General features: G+C 39.1%; 1 protein-coding gene across 1 annotated transcript in view; it reads right to left on the bottom strand.

Moving 5' to 3' along the window:
• The window catches only part of DNAH11 (dynein axonemal heavy chain 11), a 410,596-nt gene that overhangs the window by 25,220 nt on the left and 360,564 nt on the right, over positions 1–24,812 (bottom strand). Inside the window, exons 68-75 of the mRNA XM_031665316.1 lie at positions 23,011–23,175; positions 21,185–21,325; positions 13,059–13,229; positions 10,315–10,437; positions 8,336–8,529; positions 6,994–7,142; positions 6,018–6,145; positions 1,906–2,133 (exon numbers count right to left, since the gene is read on the bottom strand). Of these exons, the coding sequence (XP_031521176.1) occupies positions 1,906–2,133; positions 6,018–6,145; positions 6,994–7,142; positions 8,336–8,529; positions 10,315–10,437; positions 13,059–13,229; positions 21,185–21,325; positions 23,011–23,175 (1,299 nt within the window). The remainder of the gene's footprint in view (positions 1–1,905; positions 2,134–6,017; positions 6,146–6,993; positions 7,143–8,335; positions 8,530–10,314; positions 10,438–13,058; positions 13,230–21,184; positions 21,326–23,010; positions 23,176–24,812) is intronic.

Here is a 24,812-nt window from a genome sequence, read left to right as displayed (position 1 = left end):
GGAGAGTGTCCATAGTTTTATGAGATTCTCAAAGTGATCTTTACCAAAAAAACAAAACAAATGAACAAAAAAGCTGAAGGATAATTGGGCTGAAGCATATTTGTTCATGAAATGTTCACTTTCATGAATAAAGATAATTATTTCAGGGGGTAGATAAGTCCTATTTTAAATAAATCAAATCAAATTCCTCTTTGTACTTACTTTGGGGAATAGCTTGAAAATGTCATAAATAGCCAGAAATTATAAATTAAGGGATGATTAAAAACATATATGTCTATCATAGTGGATTACATAAGGCATATTGCAAATATTTAATAGTTTCAAAAGATTTTTTGAGTCCTACTATTTACACAATCTTCTGTCTATATATAGGATACAAATTACTCAATTATTTAATGAAGTAATTAACTGCATTCTTCAACACTGTATTCTTAGGTAGTCAATTATCATAATTCCTTCATAATGTTGCTTTAGGTATTGACCCCAAAACTACTAGAAACGAAGTTAAGGATGTTGACATGCTTCACAGAAAACCATATTTCTAGGAGGGGGCTGAATATTTATCACCAAATCATATGTATTTCCTCTTTAGAGTTCATTCTACTCTCCTAACAAGAATGCAATTTATCAAGGATTTCCAAAAAATTCGAGGAAGGAAGGAAGATCTCAGAGCAATAGCAAGAAAGGAAAGACTTGATAATGATATTGATAAATAGGATAGTTTGGGTAAAAAGAGTAATGGTAATAAAGGTATCATTAATTTATATATGTATTCAGCCAGATGTGGTGGCTCACACCTGTAATTCCAGCACTTTGGGAGGCCAAGGTGAGCAGATCACCTGAGGTCAGGAGTTCGAGATCAGCTTGGCCAACATGATGAAACCCTGTCTCTACTGAAAATACAAAAGTTAGCCAGGCATGGTGGTGGGCGCCTGTAATCCCAGCTACCTGGGAGGCTGAGGCAGGAGAATCACTTCAACCTGGGAGGCTGAGGTTGCAGTGAGCCAAGATTGTGCCATTGCACTCCAGCCTGGGCACAAGAGCAAAACTCTGTCTCAAAAAAAAAAAAAAAAAATACATACATACATACATACATACATGAATTTTTTTTGTCTTATCTTGCAAAAATCATGAAAATATAAATAAGGTGTCATAGATATAACCTGGAAAGAAGGCTTTAAATTTACTCATATCAAACCAGGGCTAAAACATTACACTGAAACTTTTACCATGTCATTACTGTTGCCATGATCAACAATAACAACAATGACTTCTCCTCTTTCTGTGGTCAGAGATACTAGTCTGCCACATTTGTTTTCAAGAAGCAAGTTCCGGCTGGGCGTGGTGGCTCATGTCTGCAATCCCAGCACTTTGGGAGGCTGAAGCAGGTGGATCACCTGAGGTCAGGAGTTCAAGACCAGTCTGGCCAACATGGTGAAACCCCATCTCTACTAAAAATACAAAAATTAGCTGGGTGTGGTGGTGTGCACCTGTCACCACAGCTACTCAGGAGGCTGAGGCAGGAGAATTGCTTGAACCCGGGAGGCGGAAGTTGCAGTGAGCCAAGATCATGCCACTGCACTCCAGCCTGGGCGACAAAGTGAGACTCTGTCTCAAAAAAAAAAAAAAGCAAGTTCCTTAAGAAGTTACCTAGTTTGCTTTCCCTACACAGTAGCTGAAGTTTTCTTAGCGTTAGGGTGAAACTGAAATATATTTACTGGTCATTAGAATAGGAAATGATGGGGCAATTCTTTCAAGAGATTAAAACACACCCACCCCAACCCCTTCACACGCGAACACTGAGAACTTGTTTCATCCCTCCCAATGACCTGCCTGGGTTGATGCTGGGCCCACAGTGAGAAAACTCTGACTTCATTATCTGCCTAGCATGCTTCACTTTCTTACCTGATCAAAGTTGTAGAGGGCAGCATGCAAATTGGCCAGCATCCCTGTGGGGGGTTCATTAGTGATCTTAATGGAATTTTCCAGCAGTCCTTGAGGGATGATGTGCTCATCTGGTGTAGGTGCTGACTCGGCACTCATGAAAACCCTGTAATCTCTGTGACTTCCTTGGCTGAATCTTTCAAGGAGCTTCTCCAAGGTTCCTAGCCACTTGGCTACCAGATGAACATTCTGAAAGACAGTATGGTGCATAATTCCTGTGAAGGTGAGGCATATTACTTGCATTATAAGATTACATTTTCCTATATATAATTGCACTGAAAACTCAGAGAACCATGATTCAGCATTTTCTTTATCAATACATCATAAAAAGGAAAAAAAAAGCCAAAAGGAAATTGAACCTTGAACATATTAAATGTTGCCAATCAACACAGATTGTCTTTGTAACCCAAAATCTCATGCAATACACATACCTACTTCAAACACCCACCAGTCACTTCTGAGATGCAGTTGCCTAGTACTTTTCTTTGTTATGGTTCAAATCCAATTACTGAGATGTATCGGGGTTAGTTTGAGAAAATATGAAAACTAAAAGCCAGAAATGTGCCTCATCATCCACTTCATTGGTTTCTGATGGAAACCTCTTCTACTCAAACTCCTGCTCATAAGCATATGGACTCAAAAGGATACAAGGGAAGCAAGGCTAGCTGAAAGAAAGCAATCATTCATTGTTAAGATACTTTGTGTATTCCTAACAGATGATTTTCCTTAAATCCTAGGGCTGTCAGAAATCACACACAAAAAATTAAATGCCGCCACTGTCATCATTCTTTGCTTTTCCGTTTTATGATTCACATATTTGCTCCTGCAATACCAAACACCCACAGGGTATAGCTTGGTAGTTGGTGCTGGGAGGGAGGTATAAAGGCTGCACCTTACACGCTCTCTGGCTTTGGAGAAGTCCTTGATATAGTAATTGAAACATCACACCCAGATATATATAATTATTTCCAACAAAGAAAAACATTTAAGATCACGACAGCCACAAAAATACAGAGAATGAAGGCAAACATGGAACAAAATAATAATGCAGGTATTCTTCTTTAAAATTTCTATTGCAAAAAGACCTAAGCCAACTCAGTCATTCACATTATTGGTTTTTATTCCCTTGGCAAATAATGAACATCGGTAGATGTGATGGGCTGAATTGTGTACCCTCAAATTCATATTTTGAAGTCTCAACCCCCAGCATCTCATAATGTGACTGTATTTGGAAATAGAGTCTTTACTGAGATGATTAAAGCTAAATGTGGTCCTTATGAAGGGTCTTAAACCAATATGACTGATGTATTTATGAGAAGAAGAGATTAGGACTCAGAAACACAGAAGACACAAAAAGTTGGCCGTCTACTCTAGCACAGTAATACAGTAGATAAGGGCTCTAAGTTCCCTCCTTTACATGCTTGTTAACACGTTATAAGGAAAGAGTATTTCTCACTCCTAATTGTGTCAATCATAAAAGAAAACAAAAGAAACAATAATAAAACCTGCTTTGTAAACTCAATTATATCTTCATTCTCTGTCTTACGGGGTACAGCAGTACCTTACTTGAAAAGTTTACTTGAAACAAATGTAAAAATATTCAAGGCAGTGACTTTGGAGTTACTGAAGGGGACAGAAAAACCTCCCAGCGAGCCATCGTGGAGCACAGGCACACGTCGGAATCTAGCTTGGGAGCTATTCTTGAGGGTACTGGCTTTGGAACTGGCTAGATTCTTATGCCTATTTTTCCAAGAACAGCAATGCTTGTTTAGACAATCTATGTGTCTTGGAAACGCATGAAAAATGGTCATTTTGCCCTTGAAAAATGTTTTTTAGTATGCTATGTTAATTCACAAACCTTCTGGTGTGCATATGAGATAAAGATAGTTGCCAGCCTGCTACTTTTATGATAGTTTTCTTTGGAACATGGGCTTTTGATTAACTACTATCTAAACACCTTTAGCGGGCTCTATCTAATCATAATAATTGATCATATTGGGGCTTGGGTAAGAACCAATTAACATGTACATACATATCATATACCCATGTTAATATAATGTAAATTATGAACAGTATAACAAGTTTCCATTATGCTTGTCTTCTCTTTCTTCAAAGTCCTGCTTCTCTTTTTCCTGCTGATCAAACGATACTAGAAACTTCTAGACACTGGGATGGCCTAAAGCCTGGTATAATCTCTCCTTACCAATTACTCTATGTGGGTACGGGGATGGAGAGTGAAGAGGTTTAAACAGTTACATTCTTGGTTACCGGCTTAGCCCTAAGAACAAAAATCAAAGGTCTGAAACAAATATCCAAAAGTAGATCCTTGACAAAATAAGATCTTTTACATTTTTTTTTTATGTTAAAACTTACAACTTGCAATTTTAGGGACAACAAGTAACTCAGCATAGATACAAAAGTAATGGAAACAGTTATTTTGAATATGTCCTTTTGAGGATGACTATAGCCCTCCTAATGTTCTCTCCAGTCTGAGCCACTGGGAGCATGAGAACGCTCAAAGAGCTCTTTCCTTTCTGAGACAATCTTAAAATTTACCAAACTGTCTAAGCCTCAACTGTTTTCTCTGAAAAAGCCAACCCTCCTGTGTTTCTGATTCTGAGCCTCAGAAGGGGATGCACCACACTGCCCTCAAGTCCCCTTACAAAGGTCTCTCTATGAAGGCCTCATCGAAGCAGTGGGTATTGTCCCAGAAGGTTACATTCCTGCAGTCATAAGCCTGCTTGGACTCTGGAAGCTTCTTTATGAATCCAGTTGCATTTCAAGCACAAATGCCAAAGGCACCGAGTCTGGATACTGGAGACACTAAGGGAGGCCAATGCTGTATCTTGCATGAGGGTGGCTATTTTCAGGAACGTCACCTGCTGCCAAACAGACCTAGTCTCAAGTACTAGCTCTGCTATCCAACCAGCCATGTGGCCTTGAGGCTCTCCAGCTACTAGGGTGCTCGCTTTTCTCATCTTTATATGGAGAATGGCGACTCTACCCTTGGAGCTTTGTTGTAATGATCCGAGATAAGGTAGCCTGTGAATTGCCTACTGAACCTTTGCATGACTGAGCTGAAAACTAAACAGCCATTCCTAGACCTGCTGAGACAGCTAGTAGAGCGTGCTGTGGATGGAGTCAGCACATTTCTCAGGTGCCCTCTAATGCTGGCCTTTGCTCCACTGGTTCCTGTAATACTCAGCCAAGGGGGCCATCCCAGAGGACACTGGGGTGGGAGAACCATAGGTCTGTATGATGCTTGCCTGAGAAGGGCTAAAGGAGTTTTCTACTCAAATTTAATTTATAATCAAAGGGAATGTTACACACCAGGTAGGGGCAGAATTGGACTTGTATGAGATAATGATTAATGCAGGAGCCAGGTATTGGGGAGGGTCCCCAGAGAATCTCTGACCTGCCTGTGCATTGGGAGAACGCGGTGGAGCCATAGGAAATTGGCATCATTTGCAGTGGGGAGGAGCCTGGCCTCTACAGCTCCTGTGCAGTGGCCTGGTATTCAATCTGTGAGGTCGGGGTGTGTTAGCAGGATCCCCTCTCACTTTGCTGAGAGTATTTTTTTTTTTTGCTCAATAAATTCCGTTCCCCCCACCCTTCAAAGTGTCTGTGTTCCTAGTCCTTTCTGGTTGTGTGACAAGAACCCGGTTTTAACTGAGCTAAGGAGCAAAATTCTGCAACAATAATATACATTAAAAAGAGTTCTGTTGACTCTAACGTCAACCCAGATACTATGATAACAGTGTTGGCAACCTAAACGAGCTTGTTTGTTCTCAGGCAGTATTGAGTGTTCCAGATATCTCTAAGTGAACGGAATGATGAAGCTCTTCCTAACAGTTTTAATTCTAGAGCACAGTGGCGAGACAGTCTCTCAGAAGACGACAGCCATCACTGTCCGCAGAGCCCCCCACCGTCTTTGCAGGCATCATGAACACTGACAGAACTGGTTGGACTCTGCAAATCGCCTTGTTAACGGGGCATTCTGATGGGCTGGACAGCTCTGCCCTGGCCCTCCTCTGTGTTTATGCTCAGTGTCTTCCCTGAAACCTAATACTCACTTGGAGGATGACCCAGTGTCCTCCTTTGGAAGCTTTCTCCAGTGCCATTTCTGCCACCATCTCCTGACCTTGTCCTAAAGACACGTTGTGGAATTTTCCAGAGTCAATTGTAAAGCCAAGTCTTTTGCCTGTGGGAGAATACACCATGGTGAGAGGAAACATCTATGAAGGAGGGTAAGAGGAGCCTGGAATTCCGTGGTCTAATGCACATCTGTGGTCACTGCAGCCATCTTCTGGGTGACTGTCCTGAAGAATCCAAATGAAACTTCTGTTGTATCCACAAGCAGCATTTTGAGCTCTCCACAGCTGCCTCACTGCAAGCATTAGAAAAGCCTGTGGAAGCCAGTTCCTTAGGTTTTATGATAATGAAGCTTTTGACATTTTGATAGATGGCAGGCATTGTTATGGAGCTTTATAAACTCTTGCAGGAGTAGCAAAGCATTTCTCTCATAAAAAGGAGCAACATGTGGTAGATATCACATCATTTTTTTTCAATGGATCTGTTCATTGGGTAAACGCACAAGCCTCTCACCTTGTGAGGCTGCATTTAAATTGAGCAGTCAGGTCACAGCTATATTAACCTGGTATTCTTGGTGCAGGCCGTGGGGAATGGTAATCCAGAACACAAAGGCGACAGTGCCTTGTGCAATCAAATACACTTGCTCTAATGACCATTATTTAGTCACAGGGGGCACAAGATTACATGAGCATGGGGAAAATTGCCCTTTGGCCCTCATATAGTCAAAAGGTGGAAAACAGTACAAAGGAAACTTGCATTATGCCAGCCAGAGGAATGTTCCATTTCAACATTTCTTCAGACTATGGTGTTATTAGCTTTATATTTTCCATACATCCAATCTTCAACAACAATAAAAAAGAAACTAAGATCACTGTGAACTGAAAGGAAGGGAAGGGGGTGGGGGGTGAAAGGGAGGGAGGGAGAAAGGGCGGGCCAGTGAGCCTGCCTGCCACTCACCAAGAATCTCCAGGTCTTTAAGGGCATCTACCCCTGGAGACAGGATGAAGAATATGGGGGTGGCCGGGCTGCTTTCTTCGAATGCTTTAACTAAGTCCAATCTGGTCCTCTCTACATACTTTGCACCCAGTTTTTCCTCTACAAAATTTCTATAAAAAACAAGAATACAAAAAAACATGATCAGTGGTTTTGACCTTGAAGAGAGTCACCATTTGGATAAGCTTAAACCACACAGGCACAGGATAGAAGTAACCATGTTTATTATGTGGGATGTCTTGTTAGAATAACAATATGAATCCAACTAGATGTATGGGGTAGGTATGTTAATGAAATCCCTCTCTTCCTTAGAAGCTCTGAAAATCAGAAGCCTACAATTCCATTTTGGGGGGCTACTGAGACCCCCCTCCGAGTGTCATCAGCTGTCTGCTATGGCTTTGTATCCCCCAAATCCCCTGCCAGATTCCCCCATTACTTATTAACAGTTCATTAGATTTGCCACAGTGCAATTTTCCAGCCTGCTGGGCTTCTCATGAATATACAAATGCTTTTTGGGGTGTTTCTAACACAGGGAGGCTCAATTAAGCAAGTATTTTCCAGCAGCATCAGATTTAGCAGAAAGTAAGTACTACTAAGCAGAATTAACTTGTAAAGTAGAGTTCAGCAGAGGCTTCTGCAAAGGGAAAATTGGCTGAACTAGACAAAGCAAAGGAAAAACTTGAGGCACATGAATATTACTGAAGAAACACAATAGGGAAGGAAGTTGAGAACTCTTTCCTTGGTGAATTCAAATTAGAATAAGACTTGTGTGAATTAAGCAGCACATTACCATTTAGAAGCCAAGAGGGCAAAGAAAAAGGACACTTAAACCAAGATGTAGACAAGAGTTTCTGCTTTGAAATTGCATTGGTTGTAAAGTTAGAGGGACTCTGAGTGACTTCATGAAAGAAATTCATTTTGGTTTGACATGCAAAATCTTCAGAGCCAAAATGCCATCACTGAATGAAAATGATGGAAATTATACTTGGATAATGCATGAATGCATGTTCCTGGCCTCTGAACTCTGCTGACACCCATTTCTCTTCCAGGAGTATTTTCATCAGTCCCCTGTCTCCCCTCTACTGATTTTAGAATTAAGTTTTTCAGGAAGAATGTGCTGAGTCTGCCTAGCACATGGTTTAGTGTTTAGCAAATTTTAACAGTAGCAATGATTATAATATCAAAATCTCAGCAGAATCACTCCCCATCAATATGGATGGTAAACACTTCCACCAGATCCTCCTAATTCCTCAGACTACATTTCCTCTATGTTTACTTGTGTTTCCAAAAATGCTGACCACCCCACCTGAGAGCATATGTCATTCTGTCAGGGCGCATTGCTCTCAGAATAATCAGCTTCTGTATTAAACTTTTCTTCTTCCATTCTTGAGGTAATTTTTCTTTTTCTGGACACTCGGATTCTACCCACTTCCTCCACTGCTTGGCAGATCCTTCCACATCTCGGTCTATGCCTCGAAATTCTTCCAAGAGGGCAATTGCCTGTAATATGATAGGGAAACAAGTAGGAATGGTGTGAACGATACTTTATAGTTTGAGATGAAGACTTGTGAATGTGTCTAATCTTATGTAAAAAATCCGTGCTGGATAGTGTTCACTTTCCTCTCCAGATTTCCTAATTTTGCTTTTGTTTTTGTTTTTTGCTCTGCGGAACGGGTGAGCTCAAAGGACACTCGAGCTAAGTTCCCTGGTTCCCTGACCTAGTTGGGTTTGGCCAACAAAATGCAATGACAGGAGCCTGGAAGACTGGAGAAGAAAGAAGTGGGGGTACTTCTGTCAGAGGCATTTGAACCAGAGCAACTCCATCTTGAATAGGAGTTGGGTAAATTGAGGCTGGGACCTGCTGGGCTGCATTCCTAGGAGGTTAAGGCATTCTAAGTCACAGGATGAGACAGGAAGTTCGCACAAGATACAGGTCATAAAGATAAAACAGCTTGCAGTAAGGAAGCTGGCTAAAACCCAACAAAACCAAGATGGTGATGAGGGTGACCCCGGTCGTTGTCACTGCTACACTGCACCAGTGCCATGACAGTTTACAAATGCCATGGTAATGTTAGGAAGTTACCCTATATAGTCTAAAAAGGGGAGGTATGACTAATCCACCCTTTGTTTAGCATCAAGAAATAACCATAAAAATGGGCAACCAGCAATCTTCAGGGCTACTCTGCCTATGGAGTAGCCATTCTTCGTTCCTTTATTAACAGACTTGCTTTCACTTTACGGACTTACCCTGAATTCTTTCTTGCACGAGATCCAAGAGCCTCTCTTGGGGTCTGGATCAGGACTCCTTTCTGGGAACATTTCCACCCCAGCTCTTTCTCACAGGAATGTGGTTTGGCAGGGGATATGTTGCTCCGCCACAGGCCACAGATCCCCTACGGTTGGCTCTCTCCCATAACTTCATTTCTCAGTAGTTCCAGTAACTGTCCTTTTCCTCCTTTTTCCTGCCCCATCCCCTGGCTGATTTCCTAATCCTTCTTGCCCATACTATGAAAATAGACTCTTGGTTAAACTTTCTTCATCACTCTTTTGAATGTGCCATCTGTTTCCTGTTGACACCCTGAGTGATACACATTTGAACTTGAATTTTGAATTCTAAAGTTACAATCTAATTACAAATACTAATTTAAAAAACTGAACCTATATAAAAATAAGAGGTAACAGTTATTTTCAATGCATAGAAATATTTCCTTCTTAGAAAAAAGAGTAGGGCAAAGCTTAGCGTATGTTGAACATCATTAAGATACTCCAGATCCTGGGAGAATTAACTCCTAACAATAGGGCCTTTGACAGAAAAATGCAATGAGCATTGATAATTGAGGTTTAAGCCAACTGTCACTTTTTTCTCTATAATATTCTGTTTTGCTTAAACATTTTACAATGAGAATAAACTAACCTATTGTGGTGTAATTTAAAGAACTATTTAGAAAAATGGAGAAACAATTTAAAAAGAAAACAAAGTAGATTTAAGGAAATTTTAAAAAATATTCATTTGTATCACTTGGCTTTTATCAAAGGTCCTGACAGATTGTACATGTTTATTAACTTTTCCACCCATACATAAGTTAAAGGCTCCTTTACATCTAAATGAGAAATTAACCAATTTAATAATACAAAGATTAATAACATTGCATTATATAGGGCATTTCTAAACTGAAATGGTGCTTAATACATCACTTGTATTCTTTAATGTTTACATTTCAACACTGGAGAGAGCTAGTATTTTAAATAAGATCCAGAAATTAAGAAACTGTATTCCTAACATACCTTGATAGCACTCCATGACTGAGAAGTTAGGAAGTCAACAGGACTCAGATGAGTGTGTTCAATGGTGAATCGAAGCAGGAAATCCAATTCAAGGGGGTCTATCTCTTTCTTTCTCAACAAAATCTTGAGAGTAGACAAAATTGAAAAGGATTATTTGGTTTACATCAAAATCATGACACCAGAAGTAGTCACACATTTAACAGACATGACTGAGCAGGTAGAACCACACCTGCTGGGAAGTCCAGTTGATATCTGTTCTATTGTTGAAATAGTGAATCTCAGATTATGTCAATGATCTCAAAACCATGATCAGAAATCTAACAGAAAATAATTATGAAGGCTGATTTACTCCAATTCTAATACCTATCTCTATTAGCAACATATTTAAAATATGCATTCATAAGTGTTTTATTATTAGATCAAACTTGTCTTAACACTTATTCAAAATGAGAAAGCCTCTGGTGACAATGGATTAAATTACTAAACAGAAGCTAGAACCAGTATTATTAGTTAATTCTGGTACAGTAGTTATTCAATAAACTACGAGGTACATGAAGTTTAATATGTAAGATTATATCGAGAAGAATGAGAAAACCTTTTACAGGTACAACTAAACACATTGTGAAGTGGAATAAACTTCAGATATTCTGCTCACAGAACTGATAAAAAATCCATAGTATATTTTGGAGAGTACAAATGAAGTATTTCTAATTTTCATATAAAAACCATAACACCCCACAAAGCTAAACAGGTAAAATTTTTGAGCTTTATGTTATCTTAAAATTCCAGATATTTTCAAAAGCTGTTATGAGTGATAACATGCATTAAAATATTTTATTAGATTTTTTTTTCTTGAGTTTATTTCAACAAACAAGTAATTGTCCATATAGTTATGAAACTTTGATTTATGTAGATTGTCAGGAGTTGAGGTTATGATACAGCTATGGCTTCCAAAGGGAAGTTTTAAATAGATGTTCATGTCATGTACTATCATCCCTGGCCTTTTCCTATTAATGAGCAGTACATACAAAACAAGTATTTCACGGCTGTCATCCCAGCACTTTGGGAGGCAGAGGCGGGTGGATCATGAGGTCAAGAGATCGAGACCATCCTGGCCAACACGGTGAAACCCCATCTCTACTACAAATACAAAAATTAGCTGGGTGTGGTGGTGCGTGCCTGTAGTCCCAGCTATTTGGGAGGCTGAGGCAGGAGAATCGCTTGAACCTGGGAGGTGGAGGTTGTGTAAGCTGAGATCGCGCCACTGCACTCCAGTCTGGCAATAGAGCGAGATTCTGTCTCAAAACAAACAAATAAAAAAACAAGTAATTCATTGTGTAATGCCTTGCTCCTGTTTATTAGATATACAGTTCATCATTAGCTACAGGCATGTATAAAGTGCCTTCTTTGGCACACACAGAATAGGTAAGATGTAGATATTTCCTTAACATTTGGATAGAAAAAGACATAAAGCAAACTAGCTGATAAAAAAAAGGACAACCTGCTTATTTTATATAGGAATGTGGTCTGCAAGGGTTTCTTTTTTCTTATCGTGAACACTTTTTTTTTTTTTTTTTTTTAAAGACGGAGTCTCCCTCTGTCGCCCAGGCTGGAGTGCAGTGGAGTGATCTCGGCTCACTGCAACCTCTGCCTCCCAGGTTCACACCATTCTCCTGCCTCAGCTTCCCAAGTAGCTGGGACTACAGGCGCCCGCCACCACGCCTGGCTAATTTTTTGTATTTTTAGTAGAGACGGGGTTTCACCATGTTAGCCAGGATGGTCTCAATCTCCTGACCTCGTGATCCACCCACCTCAGCCTCCCAAAGTGCTGGGATTACAGGCGTGAGCCACTGCGCCTGGCCACAAACACTTTTATTTAAACAAAGTCTTTCATAGAAATTCATGTGAAAAAGGAAAAAAAAAAAAAAGGAAGCAGGTTTCACTGAAGGTGTGGGCAAGAAACCTGGAGCTCTCTTTACCTATTCACTGCTGTCATTTCCTAATTTTAATTGACAAATAATAATTATATATATTTAAGTGGTACAGTGTGATGCTTTGATACATGTTTATATTGTAGAATGGTTAAATTAAGCTAATTCATATATCCATCACGTCACATACTTATCTTTTTTGTGATGAGACTTAAAATCTCCTTTAGCAATTTAAAAATACACATTATTAACTACACACAATGGAAAAAAAGGAAAATTCAGTCATTTGTGACAACATGGATGAACCCAGTCGCTGCTTTGTAGGGAGACTCTGAACAACTCCCAGATCCACTCAGATCTGGACTCATAACCCTCATCTCAAAGAACCTTCCTGGTAGGGCCTGGACGGTTCTTTACAGGACCCGAGAAGGTGAGAAGAATGTCTCATGAATGTTTTTCAGGGTGACCACTGTGGTAGGAGTGTAATGTGTATACCCACCCCCCAGTGCCCACTCCCCAAACCAAAGCACTGGGACCTAGGAGAAGGCTGTCACATGCCCAAGTTCCCCATGGGAGGCAAATTCTCCTCATGCCACCAAGAGCTTCTGAAAAAGGTGCCTATTATATTTTGCTTCAACAGAAAATATATATTTTATATATTACATAAAAATATATACTATTTTACATAAAAATACATATATAATATTATATATATATTAGAGAGAGAGAGAGAGAGAGAGACAGAGAGAGAGAGAGAGAGAGGCATCTGCCTTTGGTTCTGGGGATCCTTTTTCAAGTAACTGATCTCCTTACCTGAAAAGCCATCTGGGACAGGAAGGTGAGCTTGTCCTTCTCAAACAGCGCCTGGCTGGCGTAGAGGAAGACAGCATGGGTGATGCTCTCCATCAGGATAGAGATGCGTCCCTGCATGTCTTCCACCTTGTCAGCCTGCTCAATCACTCTGTGGAACAGCACGTTAAATGCCTGGGAAATTTAATGTGACCATTAAAATGTGACAATTGGGGCCTGGATATCTAGCTAGCCCCAGATACACAGGGCGATGGTTTAAGTTTTATCAATAGGGAGTGAGAATGAGGCAAAATTTTTAGAAGGATTATAGTTTCTGGCACACGGTACATGCTCATCAAATGTTTGCTGTCATTGCTGTTATTATGAATATGATTCCATGAAATCCATTCAGTCTCTTTCCAAGCAACTGAACTGCATCATTTTCTCTCCTTCTGCCCATGTACTTAAAACAATATTTTAATATTTAATTGTGGTAGGATACACATAACATAAAAGTTACCATCTTAACAATTTTAAGTGTACACACATTCAGTTCAATAGTGTTAAGTATATTCACATTCTTGTGTAACCAGTCTCCGGAATTTTTTTTTCATGAACATAAATTACACTGTTTAATGCAGACTCAAGGCCACATATTTTTGGGGGAGTAGGTTTCACTTGCAGTACAGATTCTCTTCACGTAAGATTACAAAAATACAACACAATGTGATGAGTCCAATTTAAACATTACGTGTGGCAGTCCATATTAACACAAATAGCTCCCAAAGAGGAAGAAGAAAAGCTAAATGCAGTGTCACTAGGATGCCATAGCTTTTTCATTTTGCAAAACTGAAGCTCTGTACTCATTAAACAACTGTATATTCTCCCTTCCCCCATCCCTGGCAACCACCTTTATTCTACTTTCTGTATCTATGACTTTGACTATTATAGATACCTCACTGATATGGTTTGGCTGTGTCCCCACCCAAATCTCATCTTGAATTATCGCTCCCATAATTCCCATGTGTTGTGGGAGGGACCTGGTGGGAAATAACTGAATCATTGGGGCGGTTTCCCCCATACTGTTCTGGTGGTAGTGAATAAGTCTCATGAGATCTGATGGTTTTATAAGGGGGAATCTCTTTCACTTGGCTCTCATTCTGTCTTCCCTGCTGCCATGTAAGAAGTGTCTTTCACCTTCCATGATGATTGTGAGGCCTCCCCAGCCACGTGGAACTGTGACTCTCTTTTTCTTTATAAATCACCCAGTCTCTTGGGTATGTCTTTATCAGCAGTGTGAAAACAGACTAATACACTCATACAAGCAGAGTCACAGTCTTACTGTGACTGGCTCATTTGAGTTAGGATAATATCCTCAAGGTTCATCCATGTTGTAGCATGTATGAGAAATTTGTTCACTTTTAAGGCAAAAGAATATTCAACCACATGGATATACATTTGATCAATCTATTCATCCCCTGATGGACACTTGGGTTGCTTCCACCTTTTGACTATTGTAAAGAACGCTATTATGAATTTGGGTGTTTGGATATCTCCTAGAGACCCTCATTTGATTCTTTTGAATAAACAGCTATAAGTGGAATTGCTTGATCATATGGTCATTCTATTTGTAATTTTTCTGAGGAACTGCTACACTGTTTTCCACAGTGGCTGTACCATTTTGCATTTCCACCAAAAGATTCTAATGTCTCCACGTCATCACCAACACTTGTTATTATTATTATTTTTTATAGTAGCCATTCTAATGGGTGTGAGGTGATATCTCATTGTGGTTTTGATTAGGATTTCCCTAAAAATTGGTAATGTTGAGTATTTTTTCATATGTTTGTTGATCTTTTTTTTTGAGACAAACTTTCATTCTGTCATCCAGCCTGAAGTGCAGTGGAGTAATCATGGCACCTCAGCCTCCTGGTCCTAAACAATACTCCCACCTCAGCCTCTTGGGTAGCTGAGACCACAGGCATGTGTCATCACACTTGGCTAATTTTTAAATTTTTTTGTAGACACAAGGTTTCTCTGTGTTGCCCAGGCTTGTTGACCATTTTTATAACATCTTTGGAGAAATGTCCACTTACGTCCTTATCCTATTTTAAAATCTGGTTATTTGCTTTTTTTTTTTTTTTTTTTTTTGGTTCCATGTACTTTTGGGATGCCCTTTGGTCATCTGTTCTTCCTTTAAGGATTACTCTTGATATTTATTACTCTCGTTCATGCCTTGGTGATAATGGCATCGTATGGATTACTGTATCTCTCTATATAAATATAAATTTGAAAAATATATCTATATATATAAATAGCTGTCAATATACAAATATTTATTTATTTTTGGATGATAGGGACCAGAGACCACAGATTAATTCACCTTGAAGTATGTATATTTGAGTGAAAGTAAAATCCTACAATGACAGATATATACAGTAAACATTGGTAAGAAGGCATTAATGAAGGATAGCTTGAATATGTCTTATCTGAAATGGTTGGGGCCAGAAGTGTTTCATATTTTGGATTTTTTCAGATTTTTGAATATTTGCATGTACATAATGAGATATCTTGGGGATGGAACCCAAGTTTAAACACAAAAGCATTTATAGGTTGGGCTTGGTGGTTCATGCCTATAATCCCAGCACTTTGGGAGGCTGAGGCAGGTGGATCACCTGAGGTCAGGAGTTTGTTACCAGCCTGGCCAACAGGGTGAAACTTCATCTCTACTAAAAATACAAAATTTAGCCAGGCATGGTGGTGGGTGCCTGTAGTCCCAGTTACTCGAAGGGCTGGGACAGGAGAATTGCTTCAACCTGGGAGGTGGAGGTTGCAGTGAGTCGAGGTCGCGCCACTACATTCCAGTCTGGATGACAGAGTGAGACTCTATCTCAAAAAACAAAACAAAATGAAAAAACAAAATTCATTTATGTTTCATATACACCTTATACACATAGCCTGAAGTTAATTTTATACAATATTTTAAATAATTTTGTGCAAGAAGTGCTTGAGGTCAGGTGTAGAATTTTCCACTTGTGGCATCTCGTCAGCATTCAAAAAATTTCGTATTTTGGAGCATTCTGGTTTTTGGATTAGGATGCTCAATCTGTACTAACCTGATATTTACACTTTTTTTGTTTTTGAGATGGAGTCTCACTCTGTTGCTGAAGCTGGAGTGCAGTAGGGCGATCTCAGCTCACTACAAGCTACTCTATTCTCCTGCCTCAGCCTCCTGAGTAGCTGAGACTACAGGCGTCCACCACCACGCCCGGCTAATTTTTGTATTTTTAGTAGAGATGCGGTTTCACCATGTTAGCCAAGATGGTCTCAATCTCCTGACCTTGTGATCCGCCCTCCTAGGCCTCCCAAAGTGCTGGGATTACAGGCATAAGCCACCATGCCCAGCCGATATTTACACTTTTTTAAAATCAGTTTTTCATTTACACACAATAAAATGTGCCTATTATATGTACAGTTTGATGAGTCTTGACAAATAGATATATTCTAATAACTGTAGCAACCAAGATATAGAACCTTTCTACTTACATCACCAGAAAAAGTTCTCACGTGCCTATTTACAGCCAATTTCCACCACCATCCCCAGCCCCAGTCAATTACTGACCTGCCTCTGTCACTGTAGAATAATTTTGCCTTTTCAATAATTTCACAGAAATAGCATCATATGGTATATACTCCTTGGTATCTGGCTGCTTCTTTTCAACATAATGTTTTGGTGACACATCCATGTTGTTGTGTACACCAACAATTCATACCTTTATGTTTTGAGTGATAGCCCACTGTGGGAACATGCAAAATCTGCATAACTATTAATGTGCCAGTCCTTTGGGTTGTTTTCAGACTTTGACTTTTATGAATAAAGTGTCTCTGAACATTTGTTAACAAGCTGTTTGTAGGCATACATTTTTATTTCTCTTAGGTAAATGCCTGGAGTAAAAGTGTGAGATCATATTTTGTAACCGTATATTTACCTTTATAAGAAATTGCCAAACTGTTTTCCAAAGTGGTTTATTGTGTTTCCTCCAGCAATGTGAGAGAGTTGTGGTACCATATCTGTGTTACACTTGCTATTAACAGTCTTCTAAACTTGTAGCCCCCCCCCCGCATTCTGCTTTTATTTTGAATTTTTCTGATGCCTGATGAGCATTTTTAATGTGCTTGTGGATAATTCATATGTGTTACATGTCTGTTCAACTCTTATTACTGAGTTGTACAAGTTCTTTATATATCCTGATACAAATTCTTTGTTTTATATGTATGTATTGAGAATATTGTCTTTGCTTGTCTGTGGCCTACCTTTTCATCTTCATACCTTTTGAAAACCATAAACTTTTAAGTTTGATAAGGTTCAATTTATTAATTTTTTATTTTTTATTGTGTCCTAAGAAACCTTTACCTAACCCAAAGTCCAAAGCTTTTCTCTTATTTTTTTTCCTAGAAAATGTATAGCTTAATCAATTCATTTTGAATTTTTTATATGGTATAACAATTTGAGGTTTATTTTATGTCATGTGGATATCCAATTGTCCTAGCACCATTTGTTGTAAAAACTAGCCTTTCCTCATTGAATTGTCTTGGCACTCCTACTGAAAATCAACTGACCATGCATTTGTGGGTGTACTTCCGGATTCTCTAATCTGTTCCACAGATCTATGCATTTTTCTTCAGGCCAGTACTACAACATCTTGATTTGTGTAGATATGTCTTTTCATTTTTTGAGACAGAGTCTCACTCTGTTGCCCAGGCTGGAGTGCAGTGGCACAATCTCATCTTACTGCAAGCTCCGCCTGACAGGTTCACGCCATTCTCTTGCCCCAGCCTCCCGAGTAGCTGGGACCACAGGCATCCGCCACCACACCCAGCTAATTTTTTGTATTTTTAGTAGAGACGGGGTTTCACCGTGTTAGCCAGGATGGTCTCAATCTCGTGACCTCATGATCCACCCGCCTCAGCCTCCCAAAGTGCTGCGATTACAGGCGTGAGTCAATGCGCCTGTTCACAGATACAAGTCTTAAAAACAGAAATTGTAAGTCTTCCAACACTGTTTTTTTCTTTTTCAAAATTATTTAGCTATTTTAAGTCCTTTAAATTTTCACACAAATTTTTAGGATAAGCTTGCCAATTTCTACCAAAAGGAAAAAAGAAATGTCTTCTGGTGTTTTGACTGGGACTGAATTGAGTCTATCAGTTTGGAGCGAACTGACATCTTAATATTGAGCATTCCAATTGATAAACATGGTGTATCTATTTAGTTAAGCCTTCTTTAATTTTTCTCAACAATATTTTGTAGTTTTTAGAATACAAAGCTTACATATATTTTAATAAAATTATTCCTAACAAGTTTCATGGCTTTGGAAGCCACTGTAAACAGTGCTAAGATACTGATTTTATTTTCTACTTGTTTCTCATGTATAGAAATACAAGGTACTTTGTATATCGACCTTATATCCTGCAACCTTGCTAAAAATTCACTTCTTAGTCCTAGCAGGGTTTTGGTGAGTTTCTTGGGAGTTTCTATATACATAATCAGGTCATCTGTGAAAATATAGAGTTTTCCTTCTTCTTTTAAATATCTTGCCTTCTATTGTCTTATTGTACCAACTGTAACTTCCAGTGCAATGTTGAATAGATGTGCTGAGAGAAAGATATCCTTGTCTTGTTCCTGATTTTAGGGAAAAGCATTTCATTTTCAACATTAAGTATAATCTTAGGTGTAGATTTTTTCTAGATGCATTTTATCATGTTGAGAAGTCACCATCTATTCATTAGTTGAGAGTTGGTTGTTGTTGTTTTTAACTAATTTCTTGAAATTTTTCAAGCTCTTTGCATCAATTAAAATGACCATATGAGCTTTTTTTCTTTTATTCTGTTAACTGATTAATTACACTTCGTGATTCTTGAATGTTAAACCAATTTGATTCTTGGCATACATTCCACTTGGTCATAATATGTTGTGCTTTTTGTATATGGTTGGATTCAATTTGTCAACATTTTCTGGAGGAGTTTACCAACAATGTTTCCAAGGGGGACTGCCCAGTATTTTTCTTTTATTGTAATGCCTTAGTGTAGTTTTGGAATTTGGCTAATACTGAGCTTACACTGATGATTTAGTTTTATCCTTCTCCTCATACACAGTTACTCTCAAACTCCAACCACACTGTGCTTGTTAAAAGTTTTGCATACTAGTTCTGTACTCTTAGGAAACCTGCTAGTTATGCTCGATCCTTTCCTCTTTATTATTGCCCATAACCAGTCCATCTCCAAGAGTCAATGATTCCAGGTTCAAATCATATCTCAGGTCTGTTCATGTATCTCTGAGTCTTTGTCATCACATCAGTTAACTGCTTGAAATCTTCCAATGGCTTCTTGTTGCACCCAGAATATAATCCCCAGATCCCACACACAGTGGTCTACAAAATTCTGTGTGATCAAGTCTTTCCCACCTCTCTAGATTCATTTCTTGCCACCTTTCCCCTAGCTCATTACCCTCCAACCACAGAAATTCACTCACTACCTGGAATCCCTGAATTCTTTCATCTCACACATTCCTGTTTTCTCCAAATGCTCTTTACATAGCTAAGTCCTACTTATCCTTCAGAAATAAATGTTACTTCCTCTGGGAGGTCTTCCCTGAGCCCCCAGTAAAGCAGCCTCTCCACCTCTATCATTCTCTCTTACAGTACTTTCTACTTTTATAAACTGATGTGTGTTCATAAAGGTGGAACTATATCTATGTGTACATATATATATATATATGTATCTATATATAGATATAGCTCCACCCTTATGTTTTTTCCAAAACTATATACTCAAGAGACAAACATCTGACATGATGATTGATCATAATAAACATTTGTCTAAAAATGGATGAACAGATGAACAGAATGAATGAGCACTGCCCAGCAGGCAGCAGCATGATACAAGGTATGGAGCATGGGCTTTGGAAACAGTTACAGGTTGAAATGCTGGCTCTTAACAATAACAGATATAATTTATTAGGCAATGTATTTAAAGTCTGAAAATGTCATCCTTATTTTTTTAATGGGGATGATATTATATTCTTTATTGAGATGTAACAGGGATAAAGAATGAGCCAAACTATAAAAATGCCTTGCATGTAATAGTGACTTAATAAATAGTTGTTCTTATTATTTTTCTTTCTTTAGCAAAGAAATATAAGCATTCTCTTTCCAAGACACATTTTCACAAAGACAAAATAGGAGCCTCAAGAAAAATTCTCTTAAATTTAAGAGTCGGCTGGCCAGGCACTGTGGCTCACACCTGTAATCCCAGCACTTTGGGAGGCCGAGGTGGGTGGATCACGAGGTTAGGAGATCAAGACCATCCCGGCTAACATGGTGAAACTCCGTCTCTACTAAAAATACAAAAAAATTAGCCAGGCAAGGTGGCGGGCACCTGCAGTCCCAGCTACTAGAGAGGTTGAGGCAGGAGAATGGCATGAACTCAGGAGGCAGAGCTTGCAGTGAGCCAAGATCGCACCACTGCCCTCTAGCCTGGGCAACAAAAGGAGACTCCATCTCAAAAAAAAAAAAAAAGTAAGAGTCTGCTCAGGAGCAATACACCAATATAATATGATACCATATCCATAGTTTAATTACCTCAAAGTCTTACTGAAAATTATAAATGAAAATTCCTGAGAATGAGGATTTTGCTTTTGTTATTTTGTTAACCAGATCTTCATGACTCCTTACTGGGTATACACTGATTGCTTAAAAATACATTCTGGCCACGCGCAGTGGTTCACACCTGTACTCTCAGCACTTTGGGAGGCCGAAGCAGGGGGGATCACTTCAGGCCAGGAGTTCAAGACCAGCCTGGGCAACGTGGCAAAACCCTGTCTCTACTAAAAATACAAAAATTAGCCCGGTGTGGTGGCGCACTCCTGTAGTCCCAGCTACTCAGGTGACTGAGGCATGAGAATTGCTTGAACATGGGAGGCAGAGGCTGCAATGATCATGCCACTGCACTCCAGCCTGGCGACAGGGTGAGACTCTGTCTCAATAATAATAATAATAATAATAGTTATTATTATTAATAAAATAAATTCCAAATTTCCAGAAACAAATTGAACTCCTAAAGTTTTCCATATTTCTTAGCTTATTCAGCATTACCTTCAAAGAGAACTGGTAGATGGGGTTGATTTTTTGGAGGTCATTAATAACAAAATAAAGAAGAGATGCTCTTGCTGCCACTGGTCTGTAACATTCTCGGGCCTCGTTGATTTTTCTTTCATTTTCTTTGGCTTCAATCACCTATGGTGGGATCAAACAAAATAAGTAACTTATTTACTCTTCATATTCTCTACACATATCCAAGGAACGGAAGACGTACCTGAAATGAAAAATTATGAGTATTAAAATAGATAACATGCATGGCATCCATGTGCATGAGCTTTTCTAAAATGTTTACATTCATATTTTAAAATAATTTTTTAATAAACTGAGTTTCAGTGAGAATGGACATAACTCTAGTGGTTTTCTAGGTTACAGATTAAACAAACCTAGTTGTTTTCGGTTCTACAGAATTTGTTTCTGAGTAATGTCACCTTTCTGCTTCCTCTCTCTCTTTCAAGGCTTAATAACCCAGTTATATCACCTCCTAGGGATGGCTCTTAAAAGTCTGCTGGGTCAATTCAATGCCAATAACTTTATTAGGCAACAAGGCATACAAAAGCAGTCAAGGTGAATAATATATCCGGTACTATGCTTACTAAAAAGCCTTAATATAAAGACTCTCATGCCTAATTCTAACTTTGCACTGAATCATCCATATGTCCATATATTTCCATTTAGTTTATCTTTATGTATTAGCCTCTGGGCACATTCAGAGAGATAATTAAAAAAGAAAAACCACCACCATCATCAACCAATATATTCAGTTTTACCCAAGGCTCAAATATCTATTTATTTTATCCAGGACTACCGCTGGTCCCACAGGATACAGTATTTTCCCCAACCTTCTCTACAGACTTGACTCATAATATTTGTGTATAAAAGGAAATAAAATGTAGGGCAGAGAAGGAAGTCACTACATGGTGATATATGAAGAAGATAGGAAGACACATTTTAAGAGACAATTAGAAGTTAACTTCAAAGCTAAGTTAATTTACTTAATTGTTCTAACTTTACCATCTTAGGAGCTGCCTAATATTCACTTACTTGAAAAGATAGAGAAATTTGGGATTCCATTTCCTCACTTAATTTAAGACATATATATAGGATGTGTAGTGACACAGCTTCTGCTGGGCAATTAATAGATTACTTAGTAATAAGGGTATTCCAGAAAGCAAATAAGGGTCTAATTCACACTGAAATGATGGAATTTTAAGGGTTAACGGTCATTTGTGAAAGCCCAAAGTGCACATCACACATAAGGCATATTGGGACCCATGCTGGACGTTAGCAGGAAGCCTATTTCATAAAAATTTCTACTGGCTTTTAGGAAATGTCATTTTTCCAGGGGTGAATAGTGCATTTGAGTACAGCAGGAGACTATCATTTGCTCAGTATCCTGCCACGGCAGGCCAGTAAACAAAACTTCCACTCTAAGAATTTCTTTAAAATGTCCAACAGCTTGGAGAATCTGCAGAGAAGCTGTAGGATGTAAGTTTGGTAGAGCCGGATGCTAAGGCTTTTCAGATTTTCAGCCATAGAAGCCAGCAGGCCTCAACTTTCTTTACATTTGATCACCCAGGAAAAATAGTAGCTGGACAGTGTCTGATTTGAATGAGATCTCTATGGAATTAGGAGAAGCACACATTCAACCATCTCCATCTCCATTTAGAATCCCACACAGTCCAGTTGCAGCTTATTAAATCACCTGAATTCCACACAGGGGTCCTCTTAGAGGAATTACCAAGTCTGATTACACTGCCCGCCCCATGTGTCTCATTCAAACAGACCATTAGAATCTGCCAGGTATCCTCTGCCCTTCCTACCTTGTGCTCTATCTCTGCCGCAGTGGCCTTTGTTGCCTCCAAGCTCTCTACTAGTTTGGTGTCATCCAGAAAGCTTCCCTCTGCTGCAGAAAGGCGCAAAAGGAGGTCGTCTTCCAGATACTTGAGCTCAATCTTAAAATCATTTTGGTGCTTTGTCAATACCAACTAATACAAACCAAGAAAAGTGTGAAAAATGGTGGTTAAGTACATTTATTTTTTATTTATTTATTTATTTTTTTGAGAGGAAGTCTCGCTCTGTTACCCAGGCTGGAGTGCAGTGGTATAATCTTGGCTCACTGCAACCTCTGCCTCCCAGGTTCAAGCGATTCTCCTGCCTCAGCCTCCTGAGTAGCTGAGATTACAGGCACCTGCCACCACATCCAGCTATATTTTTGTATTTTAGTATAGACGGGGTTTCACCATGTTGGTCAAGCTGGTCTCGAACTCCTGAACTCAAATGATCCACCCACCTCGGCCTCCCAAAGTGCTGGGATTGCAGGCGTCAGCCACCGCGCCTGGACAAGTACATATTTTTAAAGCATTGTTTCCTTAATCACAAATTTCACGAAATCAGTATATAATAAAACACCCTTAACATTGAAACCATACCAATCATAATTTTTAGAAATTCTTTAAAAAACTTCAGAAAGTATGTTAAGATCTAGTTGCACTCCAGGGCGCAGAGTATAAACACTTACAATAATTTAACATCATGAACCATAGGAAGAATCTGTTTAAGAAAACATCAGAAACTTCTGGTTTCTGCTCACATGTATAAAGGCTTAGAAGTCTCATTTCCATTCTCAAAATAGGAAAAACACTCATCAACAATTCTTCTTACATGCATCAGAAAACTGAGGTCACAGGGCAAATTGCCATCCTAAAAATAGGCAAACAGAATCACAACTTCTCAGGAACACTGACATGGTAATTGGCTAATTGCTGAAGGTAGAACTTGAGTTAAAACTTCAGCGGGGCCCATTCTTTGGAGTCTCTACACTTCTTTGAGTTTTACCTCCAGGAAACGCCATCAGGTTCTTACAGTGAAGGTCATATAAAATCTACACCCGCTCTGGGCTCAGGATAGGAAAAGTAACCATTATGGCATAAGCTCAGAGGCAAAGTAATTATTTTAAATATGTCCAGAGCTTTCTGTTCTCCTTAACAAAATCCTGCCCACAAAGGAAACTACTTGGTCAGTGTCTAATATGACCTAGATGTATTAGTCTCTTCTCAAATTGCGATAAAGGATTTCCTGAGACTGGGTAATTTATAAAGAAAAGAGGTTTAATTGATTCATAGTTCCACATAGCTAGGGAGGCATCAGGAAACATAATCATGGCGGAAGGGAAGCAAACATGTCCTTCTTTCCTTGGCAGCAGGAGAGAGAAGTGCCCAGCAAAGGGGAAAAGCCCCTTATAAAACCATCAGATCTCATGAGAACTCACTTACTATCACAAGAACAGCATGGAGGAAACCAACCCCATGATTCAGTTACCTCCCACTGGGTCCCTGCCACAACATATGGGGATTATGGGAACTACAAGTCAAGATGAGATTTGGGTGATATCATAGCCAAACCATATCTCTGGGGAAGGGCAGACTTCCTGTCCTTTAAAAAAGGCTAAGTAAGTCTTCTGAAGGTCACATTCCAGTGATTCAGGGCTCCTAAAAAACCCTGAGATTTAATGATAAGATAAAAGAATGCTTCCCGTCCATAATACCTTACCAACACATTGACAGACTCCAGTATAATATCAGTGGATTATAACTGAGAGATTTGCCAAATCAGTTTTTAGGGA

The sequence above is a fragment of the Papio anubis genome, chromosome 4, assembly GCF_008728515.1.
Source record: "Papio anubis isolate 15944 chromosome 4, Panubis1.0, whole genome shotgun sequence".
NCBI classification, from domain to species: Eukaryota; Metazoa; Chordata; class Mammalia; order Primates; family Cercopithecidae; genus Papio; species Papio anubis.
Note: the sequence above shows the minus strand (reverse complement) of the source record. Positions and strands in the feature narration are given on the sequence as shown.